Here is a 27,682-nt window from a genome sequence, read left to right on the forward strand (position 1 = left end):
GCCCTCCTTGATGATTTTTGTCCCAGAGAACAAAATTCAGTAGGGTCCTATGGGGCAAGGAGCCCCTTTTCCCTGTCTCCTTCCTCTAACAGCTACACCCAGACCAACTGGTTTATCAGCGGAGGCCCCGCTGCTCTTCATGAGAACGCTGGTGGAAGACGAATGTGATGGCAGTGGAGGCAGCGTCCCAGGCAGCCTGGAGTACCTCATCCTTGAGCCCCCGCTTATCAGTGTTATGGTTCCACTGAGCCAGGTCTGAAGTACAGTCAGAATCATCAGGGGGTGGCCGGACCTGGTGGTTGTTGACACAGCGGCGGCAGCGCAGCCTGGGGGCAGAGGACAGAGCTGTGATGACTATAGAGCCCATCTCCATGCTGTGCAGGGAGTTCAGAGGTAATGCCAGTAAGGGCACTCCACGCACCTGTCATGTGTGTCGCTAAGGCTAGCCTCATCGAGAGTAAACAGCTCCTTCAATTCCCCCAGAGAGAAGTGCCGCTCCACGTCCTGCTCCTCATCCACCACACAGCTGCTCAGTGCCTTCTTGTGGCTCTGGCGCTGAAAGATCTTCTCCTCAATGGTTCCTGCCTGGGGTGCGGAGACCCGGGGTACATGGCTAAGTCATCCCCAAACACAGGGCAGGAAAACCCAGGAGTTGAAAGTATAGCCACCCAAGAGAAGGAGAAATAAAAGAAAACCCAAAATCCTACAGCCACACATCTGCTTAGCTGAGCCCATTTTCCCAGTCTCTTTCTTGAGAACATGACTCGTACATGTCTGCTCACCCAGGATATTTTCTGTACAAATGGAGGGTTTCATGGCCTGGCTAAATTCCTTCAGAGTGAGCTGAGGTTTGCAGCAGCTTCACCAGAGCTCCACACCAAGCCCAGGTCTCTCTCACTCAATAAATATCATTAAGGTATCCTAGGCCAGGCCCTGTGCGTGAGGATACAAAGAAGAATCAAATATAATCCCTATTCTTGAGCTCACAGGCTACTGGGAGAGACATGAACTAATTGGTACAATAATAAAAACCTATATAGGATACCCAAGGGCCCAAAAGAGGGATGGTAGTAGAGAGGAGTGTTGGGAAGCTTGAAAGATTATCCTCGAGTTGGATTTTAAAACATGAGTAGATTGGCCTACAAGGAAAGAGAGAAGGGAAAGCTCCTAGATCCCACGTAGGAACAAAGGAATAAGCCTGGCCTACTAGAAGACTGAGAACTTGAGCCTGTCTGGGGGACAGTGGGAATGTAGTAAGAGCTGGGATTGAGAGTCAGCAGAGGTCATACTGGAGAAATAATGGATGCCATGCTGAAAGAGCTTGGCATTGTCCTGCAAGTGATGAAAAGCAAAATCAGAATTTTTGCCAAGTTTATTATTCTGGAAGCAGTATATGAAGAACAGGTAAGACCAAAGGTAAAGAATTAGGAAGCTGCTGCAATATCCAAGTGAGAGAGGATGGTGACCTTAGCATGGGACAGAGAGGAAGTTAAAGAAATTTCCAGAAAGTAAAAATAACAATTTGTTTTTAGGAAACAGAATGGTCCAGTAGGATGATACCCAGGTTTGGGTTGGTTGGATAATGGAGCCATTAAATGACAGAATTCAGAAAGAAAATGAATTTAGTCACCATGCATCCAAAGTGTTCATAAAACAGGCAAGTAGAAATGTACAACAGGTAATGAAAATATGGGTCTAGAACTCGGGTAAGAAATCCAGGCTAAAAATTTAGAGAATCGCCAATATAATGAGTGTATGTAATCACAAGAGGTGGGAAAACCAGAGTGGAATTTCCAGAGAGAATAGAATTTTAAAGATTAGTGGTAAACAGTGTCAGATTCACAGGAAAAAAAACAAGACTTTCTTGTTTTGGCAATTAGGAAGCCAGTGGTACATTTGAAAGCAGGTTTGGTGGCATAAATGGTCTGATGAGTGAGTAGAAGATGAGGAAGTGAAGTTAGTTTGTAGTTTGTATGTTAGCTTTGGAAAAATATGACTATGAATGAATGGAAAGTAACCCAAAGTAGTAGCTACAATTGGATGGAGGCTTAAGAAACTGTTTTCAGATGAGAGCTACTTGAGCATGTTTGTAGACCCAGGGAAATAAAGGAGAACTTAATCAACTAAGAAAGGAAAGGAAAGAGTCTAGGGCAAAACTAGAATGATGAGCCCCAAGAAAGAAGGAAATGATCTTCCTCTGAGATGGGAAGAGAAGAGCCAGGTGTAGAGATTTACAAAAGAGAGGCTAGAGAATTCAAGCCCGGTAGGTACGTTTTCTCTTTGAAGTAGAAGATAAGATCTCTGCAAAAAGAATGATAGATAGGGTTAGATAAGAAACTTGAGGGAAGTGGCGAAGGCTTGCAGTGATATGGCCCAGCCCAAAATGGAATTTGTGAATTTGTGCTAGTTATACCTGCAAATTGTACGTGGTGCAGAACCTGAAAATAGTTGTAATGATCCAAGTGGAGAAGATTTTACGGAAAGAGTGGCTGAAAGAATACATATACAGTAAGAATCAGACCAAACAGAAAGAGAAGTCGAGCCAGACTAGGGGGAGGTGGGGTATTAGTTTGAAGCAAATGTAGGAGGTATGAGAAAGCTGGAAGGACAGGAAGTGAGACTAGAAAGATGGCTATTAATGTTTGGAACTATGTATAGTTTTGGCACTATTAAAGTTCTGGAGTGTGGCCCTGGGAGTAATTAAATGAGGGGGAGTTAAAGAGCTCATTAGGAGGTCAAGGAAACATGAAGGCCAGAGTGCTAGAGAACTGCATGGTCCCTGAAGTCAAGATGATCTGAGGGAAAAATGAAGACTGCACTGGGTATCCAAAGTCATCAATGAATTAGGAAAATAGCATAGAATAGAGGAGTGTAACAAGGAAAAAAAGTAGTCAAGTGAGATAACATGAGCTTTAAAAGAGAACTATAGTGTGGATGGTCTGAATGATGACTGAGAACTTGAAGAATGCCAATACCTCTTAGCCCCATGGGACACATGGAGTGTGAGATTACAAGGCCAGTGGCATGGCAGAAATCAGGCATGAGGCAAAGCAGGTGTCCTAGGAAAGGAAGGTGATCACAGGAGAGTTTGTTAACCACTGAACAGGTATCCAGATGGGGTGGAGAGAGGAAGAAAGAAAGAAGAATAAAGGGGTCTGGTTAAGCTGCATAGCCTGGCCACGGCGAGAGGCAGAGGGGCCAAAGATAGGTACTGACAAACAACCCAAGATGGTCCTGAAGGTCTTCTTCCATGACCCACCCCTACTATGACCACTGTCACCATCCTTACAGACAGCAGGCGATAGATATAGCATGTCTTCTTTTGACCATCACGCCAGACCCTGGCCATGGCTTGTTCATCATTGGCCGGGTTCCAGTCAGGGTCAAACATGACCAGTCGATTAGCCCCGATGAGATTGAGGCCACAGCCACCAGCTTTGCTGCTCAGCATGAAGACAAAGTCAGGGCTCTGGAAAGAGAGGAAGCAGGAGAAAAAGAACCTCTTACAGCCTGAACTGGAATCCTATTCAGTCCAGCAGACTGTTCTCTCTCTCACACATCTATATTCTCATGCTGTAAGGACTACCAATTTGTCTGCTTGCCAGTTTCCCAGCCCAGCCATCAATAACCAGCCGAACCCCACCACACCCACCCGAAAAGGGGGGGAAAAGAAAGAGACCCTAAAGCAGAACACCCTTATAGTTTCTCTATCACCCCTTGATTCTGGTGTTACCGCATTGGTAGTGTAGGAACAGGGGCTGTACATTTACCGACGGATTGTTAAAGCGCTCCACAACCTTGGCTCGCTTCTTAATGGACATTGTGCCATCCAAGCGGACATATAAGTACCTGAAGGGGAATCCAAAGATCAAAACCCAAAAAGGAAGCAGAGCCCTGCTACCAAAGGAACTGAACATGCTTGAGGCTACTCATCTACAGCCTGAGGCCCTAAATTCACAAAGGGATGGGCAGGGAGCTAGAGGCCAGGACTCTGTCCTCTGGAAGTACCTGGGGCAGGACCAGGGGCTATTCTACTTAGAGATGGAGCTGGGACTATCACAACAATAAGAGAACAGATATTTTCTGGGAAGCCCCTACCATACCCGCGTCTTGGCCCATATGCACCAGTCAGAACACCTACTCTGCCCAGCAGGACCGTCAGGGAGAGACACTGCTTTGGCAAACTGATGAGGCCCTTCCCTACCTTCGGGCACGGCAGAGTTTCTCGAAGAGATCCAGTGTCTGAGTGTAATTGGACACCAGCACTACTTTGTCACTGCTGCGGCTTCGGGTCACTGCCAGAATGTAATCAAGGACCAGCATCTTACCTGGAGAAATCAGCAACTATTAGCCCCCAGCAGACCATCCCAATGCCCCAGGAGTCTTACTCCTGATATCATACCTTGAGACAAGGATACATCTAGCACAGAGACAATCTCCCACTCCTCCTCTCAGAGGAACGCAAAGACTGGCTTACCTGACAGCTGGGGCTCTAGAGCCTTGGAGCTATAACCAGGGGGAAATATTTCCAAAGCACCTTCAAAGCCATCCTCCTCTTCCACACACTTGTCATAGATTAGAGCTGGATCTGGGGGCGGGGAGACAACCCACAAGCAAAATGCAAAATGCCAGCTATAGTGCTTTCAGCAGTTTCCACTTCAGTGCTCATTGGAACCTCCTCTAGAAGCCTACCCAGCAAGACCTTCCTCAGCACCAGACTTGCTTGGCCCCAAATCCCAGTATCTAGTCAGTTCCACCGGGGACCATATTGCTCACTAGCATGCTCTCTCAACAAAAAGGGAACTATACCAGAGAGGGCAAGGTTTGTTATTTTTCCACCTGTCCAACATTTTATTTGCACATATGTGTGTGCGCATACTCACACAGAGTCCCATATACCCGAAGCATCGAGTATGGCTGGGCAGGAAATAAGCCAAATCTTTCAAAACAAAGGGTCTGGTTTACAGAGTACACAATGTAGGGTTCATACCTCAGGGAGGGCTAAAATCACATGTGGCCTTTATGAGGACTCTAGACAAGTCTGGAAGGTGTCTGGACCATACCGGAACCTACCCTTGCCTTGCTCACTCTCTCAGAGGACCCCAGGGCATGGACCCAACTCACGATTACAAAGCTTCTTTAGTAAGGTGATGGAAGAAAGGGAAGACACAGTCATCTTTCCCTCACGCAACTCTTCGGCTGGCTTGGCCTGTCTCAGAAACCTCTTGTACAATTCAGTCTGAAGGGGTGTCAGCCTGAAAAAAAAGGCAGCTGGGTCAGTGGGAAAGGCTGCGGACCATACTTCTGCCCTGAAGATACCGTGAGAGCCCAGCCATGCCTCATGGACTGAGTTTTTTTTTTTTCTTTCTTACCACACTCACTCTACACCCCTCAGTTGAGCTCAGTACCTACAACAAACCACCTGCTCAATCTTCACAGGCAGATATTTAGACAGGATATCAGATGTCCTCCGTATCAGACACCTGGGGAGACAGGTAAAAAGGCAAGAGGCTGGTAAAAATGCTATGCTAGCTACTGGAATAAAAGCTACCACCCAAATAATCCAAAAGATTATCTCTCTTCTGTAGTATCAAACGTCAGAGACCCATCAGCTCTACGGCAAATATATCTTTATGAGGGTCTCAGTCATGGAACAAAGACCCTTTTAAACAATCTAGCTTTTGACCATGCTTTGTCTTCCTCTTCAAAAGTTTAGCTGGTCTTCAAGAGAAGGTCAAGACTTCCCCATTGAGCCTGGTGTTCAGACAGGGAAAGCAAGCTACAAACCACTAAGTCCTTAGGGGAATTTCTGCTTACACTTGCGCAAATACCACATGGTCCAAGGTTCAGTGAAATTAAGCCCATACCTCCTGGCAGACCAGGATGGACAAGGATCAGGCACCTAGGGAGTAGCTCCTGAGAACTAGTAGTACCTAAAAACACAGTACTCTCCTTCCTACCATCTAAAAAAAATTGGGAAGAGGAGGGGGCAGGACTCCAGGATATAAATCATCAAGTGTATTGTCTACAACAGAGCAGTCCCAAATGTACCTGTCCCCTGGATTATGCGGGCCCTATGGAAAAGCCCTCTTAGTCTGGGAGCTACACCCATCCTTCAGATCTATTTCTACCTGTCAAAGTAGGCTATGGGGCCTGAGAAGGGAAGCCTGGTGCTTTAGCTCTGAGATTAACTGACAGAAAGCTTCTGAAGTACTAACAATGCTCCAAGACATATTTTGTTCAGGGAGTCTGGCAACATCAGAGAAGAACATCCTCAACAGGGTACTAAGCAGCCCAAAAACAGACTACAGGGCCCTGGCCAGGAAGAAAGCAGGCACCTGACCTGCAAGACACCTCCATTTATTCAGTGGCTCTAGAGAGGGCACAGATCCCACTCCCTAGACTCCTAGCCTTTATAGGCCATGGCCCCAAAGGATTGGACTTGGATGGTTTAGGAGGCAATTCTGATGGCCTAACTTGGGAGAAAATCCTGAAGGAAGGTGCTGCTGCCCAGCCCAGCCCCTTCCCTACCTATTCACAATGCTGGTGAGCTCCCGCAGCCGCTCCTCTCCTAGCCGTCTGTCCGCCTCACTGGCAGCTGCATCTCGACCCTTCAAAATTGGCAACTCAAAATGCTTCTTGAACTCATGGGCAGTTCCTAAGACAAGACAGAAGGGAAAATTAAAGCACTAAAGAATGAAAAAAAAGGGGGGGGCGGAGTCTCACTCTTTTCTGTCCTCGCTTCTAGTCACTTGGTGTGCCAGCCACATGCTCCCCCAGGGGCCCCTGATAGCCATGCTGCAAAAAACTGAAGAAATGAAGAACTTGCTGCTCATGGCCTGGCAAAAGGATGCTAAATCTGTCAAGGTCAAGAAACGTAAGAATAATGTGAAGTTTAGAGTTTGACCCAGCAGATAGATACCTTTAGACCTTGGTCATCACAAAGAGAAGGCAGAGAAACTAAAGCAATCCCAGCTCCCAGGTTTGACAGTGAAGGAGCTGAAATGAACCTGGCACACTGATTTGAACTGTATTAAAATTTTTTTAATTAAAAAAAAAAAGAGGGGCACCTGGGTAGCTCAGTGGGTTAAAGCCTCTGCCTTCGGCTCAGGTCATGATCCCAGGGTCCTGGGATCAAGCCCCGAATCGGGCTCTCTGCTCAGCAGGGAGACTGCTCCCTCCTCTCTCTCTGCCTGTCTCTCTGCCTGCTGCTTGTGATCTGTCAAATAAATAAATAAAATCTTAAAAAAAAAAAAGAATGTAAAAAAGGAATGATTAGCCCACTGCCAATAGAGGCAGACTACTTTGTTTCAGATCACCTTTCTGTCAAGAACAAAGCTAGACAAATTATAGGCAATCTCTGTTTGAATGGATCGGAGAGCTACCAAACCAAGTGGGGACTTGAAAGGCCACATAGATTAAAACTCAAATATATAACTAACTACATCAAATATAAGGGGACCAAGTAATCCAGTTAGAAAGACAATACAATTGTCAGATCAGATTTTTTTTTTAAAGCCCATCTATATGCTGCTTCTAGGAGATGAAGCAGCATGTCTCAGCACAATGAAGTACAGATACATGCCACACGGCGGACAAAACACTGTACTAAGTAAAAAAAGCCAAACACAAAACGTCACATATTGTACAATTCCATTTATATGAAATGTCCAAAATAGGCAAGTCCATAGAGACAGAACGCAGACCGGTGATTATCAGAGTTTGAAGGTAAGGAGAAACAGGGAGTGACTGCTTAATGGGTATAGGGTTTTCTTTTGGCCAGGAATAAAAAAAAGTCAGATATCTCACAAATGAGAATCTCAAATGGCCAATAAACATATTAAAAGGTGTTCAGCTTTATTCAACATTAGGTAAATGCCACCAAAATGACTAAAATTTTAGGGGCGCCTGGGCAGCTCAATCAGTTAAGCTGCTGCCTTTGGCCCAGGTTATGATCCCAGGGTCCTAGGATCAAACCTCACATCGGGCTTCTTCCTCAGCGGGAGCCTGCTTCATCCTCTCCTCCCCACTCGAGCTCTCTCACAAATAAATAAATAAAATCTTTTTAAAAAATGACTAAAATTGAAAATTTCTTTTAAGATAAATATTGGTGATGATATAGAACAGAGGTCAGCAAACTACAGCATGGGCCAGGCACCTGTTTCTATAAATAAAGTTTTATTAAAACGCAACCATGCCCATTCATTTACATTCAATGGCTGCTTTCATGCTACAGTAGCAGAGCTGAGTACTTATAACAGAGACAGTATGGCCTGAAAGTCTAAAATACTATCTAGCCCCTTAAGAAAAAATGTGCTGACCTCTGATGGAGCAACACTAGAATTACTAGCACAATCGTTATCTACTAGAGCTGAACACATGCATAACATATCACCCAGCAATTCCACCTGTAGGACAGAGAATGCATATTTACACAAGAGAAATGCACACCATGCTCAAGTAAAGACATACAAGAATGTTCACAGCATCATTACTCAAAAGAATAAAAACTTGAAACTCAACTGTCCATCAACAGAACAGATAAATAAATTCTGGTATATTCATGAACATGGAATAGCACTGGGGGCACATGGGTGGCTCAACTGGGTTAAGCATCCAACTCTTGATTTCAGCTTGGGTGGTGATCTCAGGGTTGTGGGATGGAGCCCAGCATTGGGCCCATGCTGGGCACAGAACCCAAGATTTTCTCTCCCCCTCTGCCTCTGCCCCTCTGCTTCCCTCTCTACCTACCTCTCTTAAGGGAAAAAAAAAAAAAGGAATAGTATTCAAAGAAGAAAACCACTGCCATGAGCAACCACATGGATGAATCTCATAAACATAATGTTGAAAAAAAAAAAAGAAAAAGAAACCAGATGCCAAGGAATATATACTGTATTATTCCATTTACATATAGTAAAAAATAGGCAAAACCCAATCTCGAGTGTCAGAAGTGTTTACTTCTGGGGGAAAAGGAGAGAACAGCAATTAGAAGGGGGTGCTGCAGCATGCCTGGGTGGCTCAGTCCTTAAGCGTCTGCCTTCGGCTCAGGACATGATCAGGTCCTGAGATTGAGTCCCGCATCAGGCTCCCTACTCGGCAGGAAGCCTGCCTCTCCCTCTCCCACTCCCCCTGCTTATGTTCCCTCTCTCACTGTGTCTCTGTCAAATAAATAAATAAAACCTTAAAAAAGGGGGGCGGTGCACATGCTGCTAGGGGTGCCTGAGTGGCTCAGTTTGTTGGGCATCTGACTCCTGATTTTTGGCTCGGGTCACAATATCAGGGTTGTGGGATCGAGCCCCACACTGGGCTTGCACTCATCTGCTTCTCTCTCCCTCTTCCTCTACCCCTCCCCACCTGTGTGCTCTCTAAATAAATAAAATTAAAAAATTAAAAAAGAAGGGGTACCACAGAGATGGTGGCAGTAATCGATCTGGTAGTGGTTATGCAAATGTGTTCACTTTATGAAAATCTTGCTGCTTAGCTGGTTCTTGACTAAAGTTATCTTCCTGAGCACTGACAAGTTGGGGTGGCACCAGCAAACCCTCCCACAGATACTTATGTGCAAGAACTACCCACCTGTGGTTGCCAGAGGCTGGGGGGAATGGAACAGGGGGAGTTATTGTTTAATGAGCAGAGGTTCAGATCTGCAAGATAAAAAAGTTCTGGAGATGGACAGTGATGATGGCTGCACAACAATGTAAGCACATTTAATGACACTGAATTGTACATTAACAAGTAGTTAAGAAACAAAAACTGCCCACGACAGTCTGCTCTGAGGCCAAAGCTCTTGTGAGGCAGCTAGGATGTGATGAGCAAAAATGCCTAGAGGTAGTATTTCCATACCCAGCTCATAGTGACACATCATGCATAGCCCTACCACCTCTGTGGTAGGAAAACTGGCGGGTGTGGGCCCTGCTGAGTTGTTCAGTAGAAACAAGGTCTCCAATGGCTAAGCTACTCCCTGACAAAAGAAGTCTTCTCCAAGAGTGCCTAGTGACCTACATATAAATAGCATTCTCCCCTTTCTCTCTTCAGCTAGAGTTACACTCCTAAGGCCAAATCAAGGCTCCTCTCCAATGTAGCAGAAAAGGCTGGTTTCTTACCCAGAATGCCTGAATTAACAAAATGTACCAAGCTGAAATACTCAAGGAGATCATTCTGGATGGGGGTCCCAGAGATAAGCACCCGCCGGCTGGTGTTCAAGCTGTCCAGTGCCTGGTATGTCTGATTCTCTGAGTTCTTAAGTCTGTGTCCCTGCAAGGAAATTAATTCTCACTTAGGCCTGGGCATGATGTGGCATCCCTAATGATAGCAAAGTCTTGTGTAGACAGGAAAAGAGGAATCATAAACATTACAGGTCCTGGGGCCTTGGGAACTGAGCAGGGCATGGCAAGAGGGAGAATTGACCTGCTTGTTTAGGGAAAACAGTCAGATCTTCAGTTTCCAGACCATCAGTGCTACATTCATAAAGCAAGGATTCCCTGGATTCCGTTACCTCCCCTCCTTTTCCCTGCCCCAACCTTCGGAGACTTACCAGGCTGCTTACCCTCTTCAGAGACATTCAGCCTTGTTCTAGACCCATGTTTTCAGGGAACCCTCCCTCCCCATCAGCCCAACCAGCCCAGAACCTACTGAGCCAGATGCCTTCTGGATTGGTGTACAGGCCATGTCTAGGCTGTCAGAGCTAAAGGACTTAGCCCAGCCTCCTCCTTCCCTCACCCTGCAGAACCCACAGCTCATATACCTGAAGAGCCTCTCTTTGCCTCCCTTTACATCTTGTTCCCCAATCCCTATTCACCCTGTCACTCGCCCCTCCATACATACCACTGTTACTTCTCTAAGGCTTTTTCGAGAAAGTTGTAAAGGACCCTATGGTCCTTCCTCTTTCCCCAAGAACCACACAGGCAAGATCAGGCCTGTGCCTCTTCTACCCAAAGTCCCCATTTTGGTCCATACTGGGCAAGGCATTCAAAATGCAAACACCCGTGAAAGAATGAACAAACAAGTCAGCATGCTCCCCCTCTGGTCAGCCTTGTGCTGTGCTATGCAATCAGACACAGAACCTCCACTGACGCTCCTGCCTCCAGAATCAGGTCCAAGCTTATTAGTTTAGCACTTCTCAGTAAGGCCCTAGGTAACTTCTCTGACAAGTTTCCACAGCTTGTCTTAGTCCAAGAAGTTCTAACTCCTTCCCACCCCTAATGCTGGATTTCCTTAGGCCTCTCTGCCCATGTCATTCCTCTGCCCATAATTCTCTCCCACAGGCAAATTCCTCAGATGTCACCTCCTATGCAAAGCCTTCCTCAATGACCCCAGGCTGTCAGTCTCTCCCACTTCCACACTCCTGTGGCACCCGGTAACATAACAGCTGTTTACTGAATCTTTTCAAAGTGCCAGGCACTGTACTAATAAGAAGCACTTCCCTATAATCTCTTCGGTAATCCAGAGAGCAATCAACTAAGTGGGAATTTTAGAGAAAATGAAGTTCAGAGAGGTGAACAGTTATCCTAAATCACACTAGTAGAAAGTAGCAGAACTAGAATTTTTTTTTAAGGTTTTATTTTTTTATTTGACAGACAGATAGAGAGAGAGAGAGAACACAAGCAAGGGGAGAGAGTGAGGGAGAAGCAGGCTTCCCGCCAAGCAGGGAGCCCGACACGGGGTTTGATCCCAGGACATGGGATCATTACCTAAGCCAAAGGTAGATGCCAAAGGTAGAGCCACCAGGCGCCCCAAAAATAAAATCTTTTTTTTAAGTTAAAGATTTTATTTATTTAAGAGAGAGAGAGAGATAGTGAGAGAGGGAATACAAGTAGGGGGAGTAGCAAAGGGAGAAGCAGGCTCCCTGCAAAACAGGGAGCCCGACGCAGGGCTCAATCCCAGGTCCCCGGGATCATGACTTGTACCAAAGGCAGATGCCCAATGACTGAGCCACCCAGGCACCCCAAAAATAAAATCTTCTAAAAAAATAAAAATAAGCGGTGCCTGGGTGGCTCAGTTGTTACGCATCTGCCTTCCACTCAGGTCATGATCCCAGGATCCTGCAATCGAGCCCCTCGTCAGGCTCCTTGCTCAGCGAGAAGCCTGCTTCTCTCTCTCACTCACTCCTCCCTGCTTGTATTCCCTCTCTCGCTGTGTCTCTATCAAATAAATAAATAAAGTCTTTTTAAAAAATAAAATAATCTTAAAAAAAAAGAGGGGCAGCACCTGGATGGATCAGTGGGTTAAAGCCTCTGCCTTCCGCTCAGGTCATGATTCCAGGGTCCTGGGATTGAGCCCCGCGTCGGGCTCTCTGCTTAGCAGGGAGTCTGCTTCCCCCTCTCTCTCTGCCTGCTGCTCTGCCTACCTGTGATCTCTCTCTGTCAAATACGTAAATAAAATCTTTAAAAAAATAAAAAAATAAATATAAAAATAAATAAAAAATAAAAATAACAGCCAAACTCTGGCAACTTAGCAAATCAAATGTTTGGCCTGATGAAAGGCTGTCAGAGCTCTTATTAACAAATTGCTGCTGAATTTCTGTTCTGTCAGAGTCTCCACTTATCCTTTTTAAAAACAAAAAATGATACCACGATTAAATGCCACTTTTCTCTCTGAAACATGAGCCCTGAGTAGCATTCTTGTTTTTTATGCATCTTCCCAGCATGTTTCTTCTGACTTGCTGTGTGTTCTAGATCTTATAAAGGAACGTATATGGGTCTGGATAAGGCACACAGGGCCACTCCTCCCATACCTAAGTCACACTTCCTACACCAAGTTTTGGGTTATATCCAAGACTATAAGGGATAAGAGCCAGGTCTTAAAATCTCAGGCCTGGATTCAAGTCCCAGCTCACTAGGTCCTGGCAGGGAGCAACCGGTCAAGTCATCACACTTCTCCTAACCTCTAAAACTGAGATCAGGTGACAACAATGTCAATCCCTCGCCTCGCCTATTCATACGCTTTACAAAATACTTCCGTAGATCTCTCTTGATCTGGATCATGTCCCTTTCAGGTAGACCTGTGCCATCCGCTCACTACAGAAGTAAATGAGTTTCTGAGCAGTCTCACCTGCACAGTATGCTTACAAGCGGCAGAGCCAAGGCTGATCCCAAGTCTTCTACTTTGCCCTAACTCAGATTACTGTAAGGATCAAAGATTTTGTAAACAGAGTTATTATGCAGCACTTCTGTGTGCCAGCAAGAAGCATCAGCTAGGAGGGAGCACAGTCGGTGCTGGGAGCATGAAAGCCTGGGGCGGCATCTTCTCTTTCCAAGGTCTGAACAGGACAGACTAACAAACTCCTCCTACAGTAGGCTGACTATCTTTCAGGACTGGCTTCCTCATGTCTCTGACAATTGACAAATTGCTGACCAAAAAAAAGGTAGATGAGTAAAAAGGAGGGCCAGGATGCTGCAGTGTGGCCCAAGAAGCAGCCTGCCCTCTGCCTGCAGAGTCCGCTTGGAGAACAGGATGGAATAAAAAAGGAAAGAAACACTGCAGAGCAGAAGAAAATCTAGATGGGCCAGGTCCCTGAGCTTTTTGGGTTATCACACATATAACCCACCTCAACCTGCTAAATTCTTTACTTCTGTCAGAAGGAACAGCCCATCGAAGTGTCACAGGTAGGTACCCATGCCTGACAATGGACTCTTTATTAAGGACAAAAGCCCAACTGGGAAAGAAATCATAACTAGCAAGGATGGCATCCCAAAAGTAAGCCTTTCTTCTCTGCAACCTCCCCAAAGTCTCTCAGATAACTGAGCTAATCTGTAGTTCCCAGAACACAGTCAAGCTTGCCAATCAGTTGACAAATGGGACCAAGTCTTTCAGCCATCTCTGCACTAAAGCCCCAGGGGTGTGCAAAGTGGACTTCACTCTTCCCAAGAGGTGCAAACAATGGTAGCAGCCTCAGGGTAACCAAGCACCCTGAAAACCTGGAAAATTCTTTATACCAGGAAGTTCCCAGCCACCCTCATTCCTTTCTAGATAGTAGCATCTCTACCACCACTTATGCATAGCGGTGGAAAAGGCTAACAGTAACCATTACCCCATTTCCCTTTGTCCTAGAGAGTCAACACAGACTACTCTAAGGTGTATGGACTGTCCACGTTGGGCTTTCCTACCTCTGTGTTTCTGCTTACTTGCATCCCCCCACACTACAACAAAAGAAGTCTTACGACAATTACCAGTCTGTGATAAAAGCTTTCCTTCCTTCACCTCATTTACTCCTCACAATAATCCCATGAAACAAGTATTATTAACCCACTTTACTGACTCAGAAACAGAGGCTCAGGTGGTTAAATAACTTGTCCAAGATCATTTTACTGGTAAGCAGAAGAGACAGAATTTGAATAAAAGTCTCTGACTCCAGAACCTATTCTGCTAAACACTATACTGTGTCTCCCCAGCCATCCAAATCCCTTTCATCCTTCAAAGTCTTTCCTTGGTCTAAGAATACTGTCTGGCAAGCAGCCCACAGTACCTCACCCTCCTTGCAGGTCTAAGCACTGCTTAATTCCTATTGGCAGGTTGGTGTCAAAGGCTCTCCTCACTTGCATCCTCTAAGGCAACAAGTTCTGTCCTTAATATTCCCTAGTGACTGGGGTGCCTGGGTGGCTCAGTCAGTTGGGTGTCTGCCCTTCCCTGCCCCCTGATTCATCTCATTAATGCTCTCTTTCTCTCTCAAATAAATAAATAAAATCTCAAAAAAAAAAAAAAAAAATTCCCCAGTGAATGACACAGCCCTTGGATGGCAGTTCTTAGTGAGGAGATTTCAATACTTTCTTCTACCACCCAGACTGCTGAGAGTCAAGTACCTCGTCACATATGACCAGTCCAACACTCCCTTTCTGGAGGACTCCAACATGAAGGCGGAATGTCTCATAGGAAATGATGAGGATGGGAGAAGGCACTCGGGCTCCACGCTGGTTCATGAATACTTCTACAGCAGAAAACACGTCAAGGGAAAAAATCTTAGGCTATCTTAAAGAAAAAAAGTTTGACAGTTCTTTAATGTAGCCCAGAAATGACTACTTCCACTATTTTGCATGGGAATTCCCTTCCACCCCCTCATTACCCTCAGCCTGCTGGCCATCAGGGAGCACACACACAAGAAAGGAGCGAGTTGTATGAAGAGCATGGCCAACTGTTAAGGCTCCATACCCAGCTTTTGGTCTATCTCTTCCTTAGAGCCTCCGTCAATGGCCAGAGGTTGGATCCTCCCTCCAAGCCACTTCCCAACTTCATTGTACCAGTTCTTCACTAGGCTGGAGGGTGACACCACCACTGCCTTGTCAATTTCTGGTTTGCACTCTGGACTCTGGCGCAAAAGCGTCCACATCAGCGTGATGCACTGCAGCGTCTTGCCCAGGCCCATCTCATCAGCCATGATGCAGCCGTGGCTGCCCGGGATGCGCCGACTGGTGACACACTCCCACAGGAACTTCACTCCCTGGGGAATAACAGCACTCAGACCACTTTGGCATCCACACTGCTGCTGCCCCAGGGTGGCAGCCTCCAAGCCCATATGTCTTGCCCCCCAGCCCCCTTTACCTCTCTCTGATGAGGCCGCAAGACCTTACTGAGGACAGGATCAACAACCACATGGACAGGGAGTTTTTCCCTGAGGAAACACAGCAAAGAAAACATGGAGCTCAGACAAGTACAAGGGTATGCCCCCAGGAAGTTGTGTCCTGCTGACCCAGAGACCACAGAGGTAGCTGCCTAAAAAGGCTTTTGTGGAATGATAATCATAGCACATTTGCATCACGAGTTAGAAAGTGAGGAGGGGGTTCCCTATGTCATCAATTCCTCCTGCTCCCCTGAGCAAGTTGGCAGGAAGGGTGAGGAACCTCCATCAACTGGACATGCCCGCAAGCTCTTCCCCACACACTGTCCTTCTCTACCTACCCACTCTCTGGATGGTGGTGCAGTAGTCATGCCCACACTCTGAAAACATGCCGGTCCCAAAGGAAAAAAATCACACCAAAATGCCCTCTGCCCTTCCAGGTATGTGCACTTAACAGACCTACTCAAGAAATATCAATGTACATACTTGTCAAGCTTCAGCTGGTCATGGGCACTCAGTGGGGGAGGCTCATACAAAACCAAGGCACCTTCTTCCAAGGGGTCATGGAGGGCCCGGCGGATCCCAGCCCTTTTGAGGCCCAATGCCCGAAAGCCTAGAGGACCTAGAAACCAACAATCTGTCATCTAAGTATCTATATCAAAGAGGTCAGCAGGCCCAGCTCAAAGGTCTACCCTTCATATAGCCTTTTCCAAGCTTCTCTCTTCCAGAACCTCTCCAAATCCAGCTGCATACTTCTACCTGACCATTATCCCAGTCTGCCTTAGAACAGGGTTCTTCCCATTTTACCTCTCCCATTTAACTATAAACTTCTGGAGGGCTAGGTCTTGTTCACCTCAAGTCAATCCTAGAAAGGTCTAGAACCCAAAGGGGCCCTTCAAGACACAGAGCTCTTGAGAGTTTGTCTCCTCTCTCCCCTACCCCAGTTTTAGCACAATGTTATGTCCTACACAGAGCCCAGGCTTCATGCAGTCTGAGTGAATTCAGTAGCATCTCATTTCTAAGGGTGTCTGTCTGAGGCCATCAGCCACCCGGGTCCACCAGGAGCTGCCCAAGCACTGGCATATCTCCCACAAGGTGAGGGGCCATTAGTCATGCAGGCCTCGCTGAAGCTATCAAACACAGCCTTCATGCAGGCCCCTAGAGTGTCACCCCACACACCGCCACCACTGGCCTGGCATCTTCAATTCCAAGGTAAGCATGTATTAACAATAAGCATGTATAAAAGCAGAGGTATTAAATTATTCAGATACATTCATACATGACTGATTAAAAAAAAATAGGAAAGTCTCCATTTTTACCTTGATAATTTGGAATGGGGATTTTAAAAGGCTTTGACAAAATGCTTCGAATAAAGGCTTCCTAAAAAGAAAGAGAAGAAACAGGGATTCAGGACTGATTAAAGATGTTATGGGATAATATTTTTTACAAATGCAGTCTAAAATGCCTATTTAGGGGCACCTGGGTGGCTTAGTTGGTTGAGAGTCTGACTCTTGGCTCGGGTCAGGTCTTGATCTTGGGGTCGTGGATTGAGTCCCACATCAGGTTCCATGTTCAGTGGAGAATCTGCTTGAGATTCTCTCCCTCTCCCCCCACCACTCGCACACGCTTTCTTGCTTTCTAAAATAAATAAATCTTTTTTTTTTTTCAAGATTGTATTTATTTATTTGACAGAGAGAGACAGCCAGAGAGGGAACACAAGCAGGGAGAGGGAGGGAGAAGCAGGATTCCCGCCAAGCGGGGAGCCCCATGCAGAGCTCAATCCCAGGACCCTGGGACCATGACCTGAGCCGAAAGCAGATGCTTAACAACTGAGCTACCCAGCACCCTTAAAATAAATAAATCTTTAAAAAAATATTTAAAATAACAACATGCCTATTTAACAATAATACATTCAGAGCATTCTATTTTGATTACATCTTACTCAGATGCATCTAGAACATACGGAGAGGTGCTCCATATTAGGTTATTGGGTTTTATACCACACCTTTCACCTTTGAGGCTTGACATAAGATTCTACAAATACTCAGAGACAGCAGAGAGCCATTAGCAAGTGCCCAGCCTCAGTCGTCAGCCACAAGGCTTAAACCTATTGGTTCACAAAAGACCATGCTAACAAAGACAATTAACTATTCCCTAGGGTACAAAACCTTAAGAAGAAAGCATCACAAACCTACCCAAATCCAGTACTAACAGAGAACTCCAATATTTGGATTCAATCACTCACCTACAGGACTACATTTTCCCAAACATTACTTCCCTCACATCAGTGCTGCCTACTACATCTAATTTCCCCATCGGCCACCTTGGGAACTAACCAGACCTTCAAAAAGTAGTGGTAGTAGCACTAATAGTAAGAGTATTAGTACATAATATTAACAGCAACAGAAATGACAACAGGAACGATGACTAACAGTGCACATCAGATGCAGAGCTAAGCACTCACAAGATGCCTGCACTCAGGCTGCCATTGAATCCTCACCACCAGCACTCTGAGGTCCTGGTATCTCCATTTTCCAGATGGGCATATTGAGACTGAGTGGTTAAGTCACTTTCCCAAGTCACAGGGCCATCATGACAGGTGCAGGACTTCCCTCATTCCAAGACCCCTACTTGTAACCAGTGGGCAGTAAGGCCTCCTAATCCAATCTGTTTGACGAAAGCCATATGGATTAGCCCAGAGTCAGCAGCTTCACATCAGAAGGTGTGAGAGGGAACAACATGAGAAAGAGGACATGAGCGGGCAAACAAATCACCAAAATAAACAAGTGACAAGGGTGACAAGAAGCAAATATACATAGCTCTTAGAGAAGAGTGGCCTTGGTGCCTCCACCTCAGAGCCTACAGGAAGCCTCTGTGCCAACACCTCAGCCTGGAACAAGCACTGGGGGTGGGGCTGGGCCAGAAGAGCAGCCCAAGGGGGTTCACAGTGCCAGCTCCAGGGCAAACTCTGACAACTCCCAACACTCCCAACAAAGTCCTGGTCTTCTGGTCTATATATAAAAAAAACCCTGAGCTCTCTGGGGAATTACAATGGCCTGTGAACAAAACAGGAGCTGAAGCCTGAGAAAATAAGAACAGAAACCCTAAAGGTAGTTTTAATGGGAATACATTAGTGGAAAAAGAGATAACGAAAAGTACTCCCCTCAAGCAAAAAGGCAGTTTATGAGGGAAAAAAGCAAACCTGTCTTGCCCTGAAATTTTTACTTTTCTTCTGACTCATTTCTATAAAGATTATAAATTTCTAGAAACTCAGTATACTTTAAATAGGAAAAATATAATGAATATATTTGACCATCCACTGGAAGGTAGGAAAAAAAATGTGGAGAACTGAACTTCAACACACTAAACCACATGATAGGGGGATTTAGAGAAAGGCCCAAATTCTTTGTTTATTTGCATATTTCTTTACAGCTGAATAAGATCTTGTACTATTTTTAATTACCATGATTTTTATAATTATGAATAGCAATGATAAGGAAAAAATTGTATATGAACAATGCTAACTTTGCTAACAAAGCCATCCTTAAGTCAAAAGAGAAGAAAAGGATGGGTGGGTGGGTGGCTGCTGGGTGAGCATCTGACTCCTGATTTCAGCTCAGGTGGTGATCTCAGGATCTTGGGGTCAAGCCCCCAGCACCGTATTGGGCTCCATACTCAGCAGAGAGTCTGCTTCTCTCCCTCTGTCCCTCCCCCAGCTCTCACAGGCATGCACTCTCCCTCTCATAAATAAATAAATGAGAGGGAAAGGAAGGAGATGGATTCTAATTTCCTTTCTAATTTAGCTTCAATTCTAAACCTGAAATATTACTTTCGGGTGTTTTTTTGTTTTGTTTTGTTTTTTAAGAAATCTCTACACCCAACATGGGGTTTGAACCTATAACCCCGAGATCAAGATTCTTATGCTCCACTGAGCCAGCCAGCTGCCCCCCCAAAACTGAAATATTACTTTCAAAACTGTCAATACAGAAGGCTAGATTTGAGGTTTTAGGTAGCCAAGAATTTATGTTCCAGATTTAAAAAGCAAGAATTTGCACTGCAAGCTTGTGTAACCAGTGTGGGAGAATGTGAGCATCCCTGGCCAAAAACAAAGCCTGTAAGACATGCAGTGACCAGTCTCTGGGAATCTGGTCTGATAAGACTGGCAGAGGCAGGGGACAGAGCATGTACTCACTTTATTTAGTTACTGCAAATTCATACCATCCCTTCCTTCTGGTAGAAGACGGTCAGAGCATCCCTCCTCCCCACCAAGGTCAAAGCTTCCCTCTTCCAGAGATTCACTCTACCAGTTCCGCCTGAACTCTCCTCCATCTCAACCTTTCCCTCTCTATTAGCTCTCTCTCACCAGCATTTAAAACATACTTAACTATTTTAAAAACAAAAATTCCTTTGGGGCACCTGGGTAGCTCAGTCAGTTAAGTTTCTGACTCTTGATTTCAGTTCAGATCATGAGTCTCAGGGTCCTGGGATCAAGCGCCATGTGTGTTTGGGGGGTGTGTCGGGGGGGTCCTATGCTCAGCGGGAGTCTGCTTGAGATTCTCTCTCCCTCTCTACCCCCCACCCCATGCATACTCTCTAAAATAAATTTAAAAAAAAATTCCTTTGACCTCTTATCTCCTCCCCTTCAAACTTCTAGAGTGTCTGTCTCCCCTTTCTAATCTTCCACTCCTCTGAAATGACTCTAGCCAAAATCACCAATGGCCTACATGACCTTAATTCCAGTGGACACGTTTCTATCCTTATCTGGCTAGACAGAGCTGGCCACTCTTTCCTCTCAAATATTCTCTGCCTTCGACTACCATGACACCACTTTCCAACTATTCCACCTCTTTAGGACCTCATGCTCAGTCCCCTAAGGAGCTCTTCTTTCTCTGCTTAACTCCCTTAAAGGTAAGTGTTCCTCAGGGCTCAGGGTTGCACCTCAGTTCCTCTGACTGCGCTCACTGACACTCCAATACACTTTGGAGGGGTTAAATATCATCTCTATGCTAAAGAGCCCAAATGTATTTATTTCCAGCCCCTACTTCCCTCCTAGGCTCCACACCTACCATATTTGCAACCATCCCCAAGCCCAGACCTATAGGACTGCAGACTCATCACCCTTAAGGCTAAGTGCTCTCATTTCCAGGGCTGCATTTATGATTTTGGTGGGCCTGAGGCATTTTTATCTTTAGGGTCCCCTCTATCTAGAACACTGCCCACTCTCTCCACCTGGCTGACTTCCCCTATCCTTGAGGACTCAACCTAATCGGCATGTTCACCAACCTCCAGACTGTTAGACTTCCTTTTGTACACTCGCACTGCACTTACATTTATGACATATAACTTACATAGGACATCTTGAATGAATCCTAAATAAAGAGTCCCATAGAATCACACACCTTTTTTTTAAAGATTTATTTGTGAGAGAGAGAACACAAGCAGGGGGAGAGGCAGAGGGACAGGGAGAAGCAGGCTCCCCACTGAGCACAGAGTCTGGTACGGGGCTCGATCCCAAAACCCTAGGATCGTGACCTGAGCCAAAGGCAGACGCTTAACAACTGGTGCCCAGGTTAAGGGCACCGACACACAGATGCCCTTACACACTTTTTTTTTTTTAAACATTTATTTATTTGAGGGGCCCCTGAGTGGCTCAGTGGGTTAAAGCCTGCCTTCAGCTCAGTTCATGATCCCAGGGTCCTGGGATTGAGTCCCACATCGGGCTCTCTTCAGTGGGGAGTCTGCTTCCCCTCTCTCTGCCTGCCTCTCTCCCTACTTGTGATCTCTGTCAAATAAATAAAAATCTTTTTTAAAAAATTATTTATTTGAGAGCTAGAGCATGTGTGCAGGGGGAGGGGCAGATAGAGAATGAATCTCAAACAGACTCTTCGTTGAGTGCAGAGATTGATCTCACCACCCTGAGATCATGACCTGAGCCTAAACCAAGAGTTAGACACTTGACAGACTAGCCACCCAGGTACCCATTTTTTAAGGCTCAGTAAACAATTAAACAGTGTATTACTTAGTGAATTATGTATATATCGTTCAACTATCACAAAAGGGATGATGAAGATAATTCAGGATAGTGGTTACCTGTCAAGATGGGAAAAGGGATTACAACTTCGGTGATGTTCCAGTGCAGGATGGTGGGTTCACGGGTGTTTATTCTGTGTTTTCTATCTCACATGTTATATACATATTCCTTTGTATTTATCAAGTATTATGTAAAAATGTTTTAAAATGTTTGGTGAGGGCTGCTTGCCTGCCTCAGTGGGTTTAGCATCTGCCTTCAGAACAGGTCATGATCCTGGGGTCCTGGGATCAAGTCCCACACTGGGCTCCCTGCTCAGCAGGAAGCCTGCTTCTCCTTCTGCCTGCAACTCCCCCTGCTTATGTGTGCACTCTGTGCACACTGCTGAATAAACAAATCTTAAAAAAAAAAAAATTACAGGGGTGCCTGTGTGGCTCAGTGGGTTAAGCTTCTGCCTTTGGCTCAGATCATGATCTCAGGGTCCTGGGATTGAGCCCCACATCAGGCTTCCTGCTCAGCAGGGAGCCTGCTTCCTCTTCTCTCTCTGCCTGCCTCTCTGCCTACTTGTGAGCTCTCTCTCTCCCTCTCTGTCAAATAAATAAAGTCTTAAAAACTAGATAGATAAGGGGCGCCTGGGTGGCTCAGTGGGTTAAAGCCTCTGCCTTTGGCTCAGGTCATGATCCCAGGGTCCTGGGATCGAGCCCCGCATCGGGCTCTCTGCTTGGCAGGGAGCCTGCTTCCTCCTCCTCTCTCTCTGCCTGCCTCTCTGCCTACTTGTGATCTCTGTCTGTCAAATAAATAAATAAAATCTTTAAAAAAAAATAAAAAAAAAATAAAAAACTAGATAGATAAATAGATAAATAAAAATGAAAATAATAAAAGTACATTTTAGGGGCACCTGGGTGGCTCAGTGGGTTAAAGCCTCTGCCTTTGGCTCAGGTCATGATTTCAGGGTCCTGGGATAGAGCCCCGCGTCAGGCTCTCTGCTCAGCAAAGAGCCTGCTTCCCTCTCTCTCTCTCTCTGCCGGCCTCTCTGCCTACTTGGGATCTCTGTCAAATAAATAAATAAAATCTTAAAAAAAAAAGTAAATTTTAAATAAGCAAATAAATAAACAAAATGTCTGCTGAATGCACATATAACTAATGCCCATTACATATTCCTATCACCTTATTGACATTTTTCCTTCATAATGTCCCTGTAAAGTAAAAACAAGACTCCTGTGTCTCCCTGACTCTGCCATGGTACTTGACACCAGATGGGTGGCTTTTCCACACACAAGCAATTATTGAGCACCACCTGCGTATCCTACAACTTAATTCTAACATTACCTACCTGAAGATAGCATCAGATGCCACAGGTTAGGGGCTCAGTCCCACGGTACTGCCTCCCCCCACCACTTCAGACGTCAATCCCAAATCCAGGTTGCTCCCTGTGCTTGGGACCAACAGGCCATAAATTGGAGGGTCCCAACCCCCTCCTGGTATTCAATTAATTTTCTAGAGCAGCTCACAGAACTCAGGAAAGGTTTACTTACTAGATTACCAATTTATCACAAAGGCTACTAAAGGATATGTAGAGCCAGATGAAGAGATACATAGAGCGAGGTCTAGAAGAGTCCTGAGCACAGGAGAGTCTGTCCCTGTGGAGTTTAGGGTATGCCTCTTCCTCATGGATGAATTCTTGTTCACCAGCTCAAACGCTCTCCAAACCCTGACCTTTTGGAGTTTTATGGAGGCTTCAATACACAAGCACACTTGATTAAACACTGGCCCCTGGTAGGTTGGTTCCCCTGGCAACCAGCCACCAAGGTTAGTTGCTTTACAAATGAATCTCATTAACATAAACTCAGGTGTGGTTAAAAGGGGGTTTTAATAAATAGTAAAAGACTCCTTTACTGCTTTATCACTTAAGAAGTTCCAAAGGTGGGGCACCTGAGTAGCTCAGTCAGTTAAGTGGTCTGTCTTGCGCTCAGGTCGCGATCCAGCTTTAAAAAGCAAGACTCGGGCACCTGGGTGGCTCAGTGCGTTAAAGCCTCTGCCTTCAGCTCAGGTCGTGATCCCAGGGTCCTGGGATTGAGCCCCACATCGGGGGGATGCTTCCACCTCTCTATCTACCTCCCTCTCTGCCTGTCAAATAAATAAATAAAATCTTTAAAAAAAAATAAAATAAAAAATAAAAAGCAAGACTTTGAACTGCAAGCTTGCGCAACTAGTGTGGGAGAATGTGAGCATCCCTGGCCAAAAACATGAGGACACAGCCTACAAGACTTGCAATGACCATCCTCCAGGAATCTGGTCTGATAAGACTGGCAGAGGCAGGGGAGAGAGCATGCTCTCACTTTCTTTATTTAGTTACTGCAAATTCATACCATCCCTTCCTTCTGACAGAAGAGGGAGAGCACCCCTCCTCCCCACCAAGGTCAGAGCTTCCCTCTTCCAGAGATTCACTATCAGTAAATTCTTAGGAGTGCTTGGGTGGCTCAGTTAAGCATCTGCCTTCAGCTCAGGTCATTCCAGGGTCCTGGGATAGAGCTCTGCATTGCCCTGCATGGGGCTCCCTGCTCAGCAGGGAGTCTGCTTCTCTCCACCCCTCCCCCTAGCTCGTTTGCGCACACAGGCTCTCACTCTCAAATAAAATCTTTTTAAAAAACACATGTCGGGGCGCCTGGGTGGCTCAGTGGGTTAAGCCGCTGCCTTCGGCTCAGGTCATGATCTCAGGATCCTGGGATCGAGTCCCGCATCGGGCTCTCTGCTCAGCGGAGAGCCTGCTTCCCTTCCTCTTTCTCTGCCTGCCTCTCTTGTGATTTCTCTCTGTCAAATAAATAAAATCTTTAAAAAAAAAAATAAAATAAAAAAAAATAAAAAACACATGTCAAAAAAAGAAAGAAAAAGAAATTCCAAAGGTTTTTGGAGCTCAGGGTCAGAGCTCAATACCATTGTCCTCAGAAAATTTGGTGGAAAAAGCTTTGGGGAAGTTAAGCAGATGTGACTACTCTGTAATTTTGGGCAAACTACTTACCCCTTGGAGACTCAGCTTTCACATCTTAAAAAAATAAGTTGCATGAGATTACGCATAGAACATGCTGTAGGATTACACTGGATTTTTACTAGAGGAAACATGTGGAAGCTGTAAGACTTTGATACTTCTTAAAGTCGTATGCTAAGTGAGAGACCAAACTGGCATAAGGGTCCTGGTTCCAACACCCTTCCACAGCCTTCCCTTTCCTATACCCTCATGTCCTCAGGAATCTGAGCCAGAGACTACAAGCCGGGCACACATCCTGAAGGAAAGAGGCCAGGCCCTTAAGGCTGTAGGCAGACCCCAAGCCTCCACCAAAGTCTGACCACTGGCTACTCTGTAGAGCACTGACGGCGTCTTCAGCAGGAGAAGCCTCCCTAGACAAAACAAAAAAGGTGCCTCCATAGGGCACACACATTCACCAGAAGGTTGCAATTCTGACTTACGTGTTGACTACTATCCAGACAGGGTGGTCGACTGGTTAGTTGAATCAAAGGTTTCCGAAAAGGAGACAGGAAACACTCCTGGCTCTGAGTCCCACTGTTGGATTTCCGTTTCTTGGGAGTCTAGAAGAGTATTGGTGAAGGTGAGTCAAGTCTGGAAGACCACAGAGTTCACCACAATGGCAACTAACATTTAAAATGCTTACTAAGGGGCACCTGGGTGCTCAGTGAGTTAAGCCTCTGCCTTCGGCTCAGGTCATGACCTCAGGGTCCTGGAATCGAGCCCCGCATCGGGCTCTCTGCTCAGCGGGGAGCCTGCTTCCCCCCTCTCTCTCTGCCTGCCTCTCTGCCTGCTTGTGATCTCTCTCTCTGAAATAAATTAAAAAATCTTTTTAAAAAATAAATAAAAATGCTTATTAAACTGTGGTAAACTCTTCACATATATTATTGTGTATCATCTTCACAGCAGTCCTATGATAAACGTTTATTTTTTAAGATTTTATTTATTTATTTGACAGAGAGAGAGATCACAAGTAGGCAGAGAAGTAGGCAGAGAGGTAGGCAGAGAGGTAAGCAGAGAGGCAGGCAGAGAGAGAGGAGGAAGCAGGCTCCCTGCGGAGCAGAGAGCCCGATGCGGGGCTCGATCCCAGGACCCTGAGATCATGACCTGAGCCGAAGGCAGCGGCCTAATCCACTGAGCCACCCAGGCGCCCCGATAAACGTTTATTATTATACTTATTTAGCAGGTGAGAAAACTGGAAGCTAATTAGGTTACAGACATTGTCTGATCTGAAGGGGGCACTGGATGAGGGGAATAAAGTGAGCCACACTATGGCAGGGAGGTCACTAGCACTGAAACCATTTTCAGGAGCAAAGAGCACCATTTATGACCCAGCTGCACCAAGTGCTGCCCCAAGTTCAAGTCTAAGATCCTTTTAAGTAGCAAGAGGCAGCCTTTTCCCTCACAGGAAGAGGATCCCCCTACATACCAGCAGCATTGCAACTGCAGAGCAAGACCCCACGGAACCACAGGCAAGCTTGTAGCAGCTTGCCAAGGTATTTGAAGTGTCAGTGATCCTACAAGAAACACCTGAAACAAACATCAGCCCCTTCACCTCTCACATATAGCCCCTACCCAAAATTGCCTTCCAGACCTTCTTTAGTGAATCCCTTCCTCCAAAGTTCCAGTGCCCAAGCCCTTACTTCTTGAACTGCTCTTTCTCTCTTAAGTATATGCTGTATTATCCTATTGGTTTTTGTATACATAGGTCCTACCCACAGTCAGCCCAGAAAGCCTCAAAAGCAGAGAACAGAGCACAGGATGCAATCCAAAGTCAAACATACTGCACTTGAGTATAAGCAGGGACTAGAAGGGCATCCCTCCTTTAATTTAGGCCCAAGTGAGCTCAGGGCCCTAAGGCAGGCCCTACATACTCTACTGTTTTATCATACTGGGCAAAGGACAAAGAGCAAAAGAACAGGCTGCTGGTTGCTATTGGGGAGCCATTTTTTCCCCCAAGGGAGCCAAAAGGCCCAACCCAATCCGCTCTTTTACTTTGGAATATGTTTCTCTACCAGAAAAAAAGGCTATATTAACTTCTAGTAGGCACCTTGAGAACAAAGTTTTTGTTTTTATCTTGTTCAATGCCTGACACATAGTAAGAACTAAGTAAAAGTTTACTGAAAGAGTTTTCTGGAAGTGACCAGGTTCATTCCATAAAACCCCAGAAACCAAGTCCAAGACTCCCTTCTGCCCAAACAGTCCTCCACCCTACCTGTCCTGTCCCCTGGAGGGCAGGGTACTCACCACTGTCCCAGGCTGCCAGTCTTCATCATCACCAGATCTGCCTTCCGGTTTTCTCTTGGCCAGCTGGCTAGGAGCTAAGCTCTTCCTCTGTAAGGGGAAAATGGAAACAGCGCTTCCAGAGACCCCACAGCCTGAACCCACAGGCCGAGACACAGGGCTACCCAGTCTCCCTTAGGCCCATACTTACCATCCTGGGCTCAGGAGCATAAAACATCAAGTACCCATCAGCCAAAGATCAAAGGTACCCAGCAGTTGAGAACGCAGAACCACTGTTGCTGTATTATTGAAAGCATGGGCTAATTAAAGAGGGAGGATAGATGGAGGGAATCCAGCTAGAGGCTGGAGTTTGGGCCCAAACTGTTAAGAGTGTTGGTCGCCAGTTAGTCGAGGCCGAAGAGCAGGCCAAAGAGGAAGCCAAGCAAAGGTGAGTAAAGCTCGGGATGGGGGAGGGGGCGGGGAAGAGGAAGATGGAGTACCAGACTGGGCAGAGTGGAGTAGGAATAATGGTCCCAGGTGAACGTGAAGGCAAGGGGTAGTTGTGGCTGTGAGATGGGGAAGAAATCACAGGCCAGGGGAGAGGGGCCGGGGTGAAAAATCCCAGTCGTGGGGAGGGGAGACGCCCAATCCGAAGGGGTTTTTCCCGGGTCTGGAGCGCGAAAGCCAGGCCCAGACTCGGAGAGGTCGAGCAGGGGTCCAGGCAGGACAAATAAAAGACCCGGGCTTGGGAGAAGAATACCAGGAAGAGCTGGAAAGAACAGCAGAAGTGAATCCCAGCCCTAGCACTCCCGTTTCTGCCTTCCTTTTCCCAAAACGCGCGTTAACAGCCGCCAGGAGT

At 46.1% G+C, this 27,682-nt stretch overlaps 1 protein-coding gene across 2 annotated transcripts; it reads right to left on the reverse strand.

Annotated features, from left to right (window-relative positions):
* Window positions 1-107: 107 nt before the first annotated feature.
* RAD54L (RAD54 like) lies at window positions 108-27,682 on the reverse strand. 2 transcript variants are annotated; one of them, XM_046010130.1, is made up of 19 exons: window positions 27,584-27,663; window positions 27,035-27,122; window positions 26,848-26,934; window positions 25,044-25,163; window positions 16,870-16,930; window positions 16,037-16,172; window positions 15,535-15,604; window positions 15,145-15,433; window positions 14,799-14,923; window positions 10,104-10,254; window positions 6,532-6,658; window positions 5,409-5,483; window positions 5,125-5,255; window positions 4,478-4,588; window positions 4,205-4,328; window positions 3,771-3,849; window positions 3,290-3,469; window positions 422-585; window positions 108-326 (listed from the first exon to the last, which is right to left on the reverse strand). In XM_046010130.1, the coding sequence occupies exons 2-19, from the start codon at window positions 27,059-27,061 to the stop codon at window positions 116-118; spliced, it is 2,268 nt and encodes a 755-aa protein (XP_045866086.1). In that variant the 5' UTR covers window positions 27,062-27,122; window positions 27,584-27,663; the 3' UTR covers window positions 108-115. The 2 variants fall into 2 exon arrangements, 1 of the variants encoding a protein (XP_045866086.1); XR_006818847.1 differs by lacking the exon at window positions 108-326 and adding an exon at window positions 783-933 and having other exon boundaries at window positions 448-585; window positions 27,035-27,682.

Source organism: Meles meles, chromosome 1 (assembly GCF_922984935.1).
Source record: "Meles meles chromosome 1, mMelMel3.1 paternal haplotype, whole genome shotgun sequence".
Classification (NCBI taxonomy): domain Eukaryota; kingdom Metazoa; phylum Chordata; class Mammalia; order Carnivora; family Mustelidae; genus Meles; species Meles meles.

Coding starts and splice junctions, on each gene's coding strand:
- RAD54L (XM_046010130.1), bottom strand. CDS start 27,061: ATGTTTTATGCTCCTGAGCCCAGGATG. Junction 16,931..25,043: donor GTCTGGATAGTAGTCAACAC/GTAAGTCAGAAT, acceptor CTTTCTTTTTAG/GAAGCCTTTATTCGAAGCAT. Junction 5,256..5,408: donor GAGCAGGTGGTTTGTTGTAG/GTACTGAGCTCA, acceptor CTTTTTTTTCAG/GCTGACACCCCTTCAGACTG.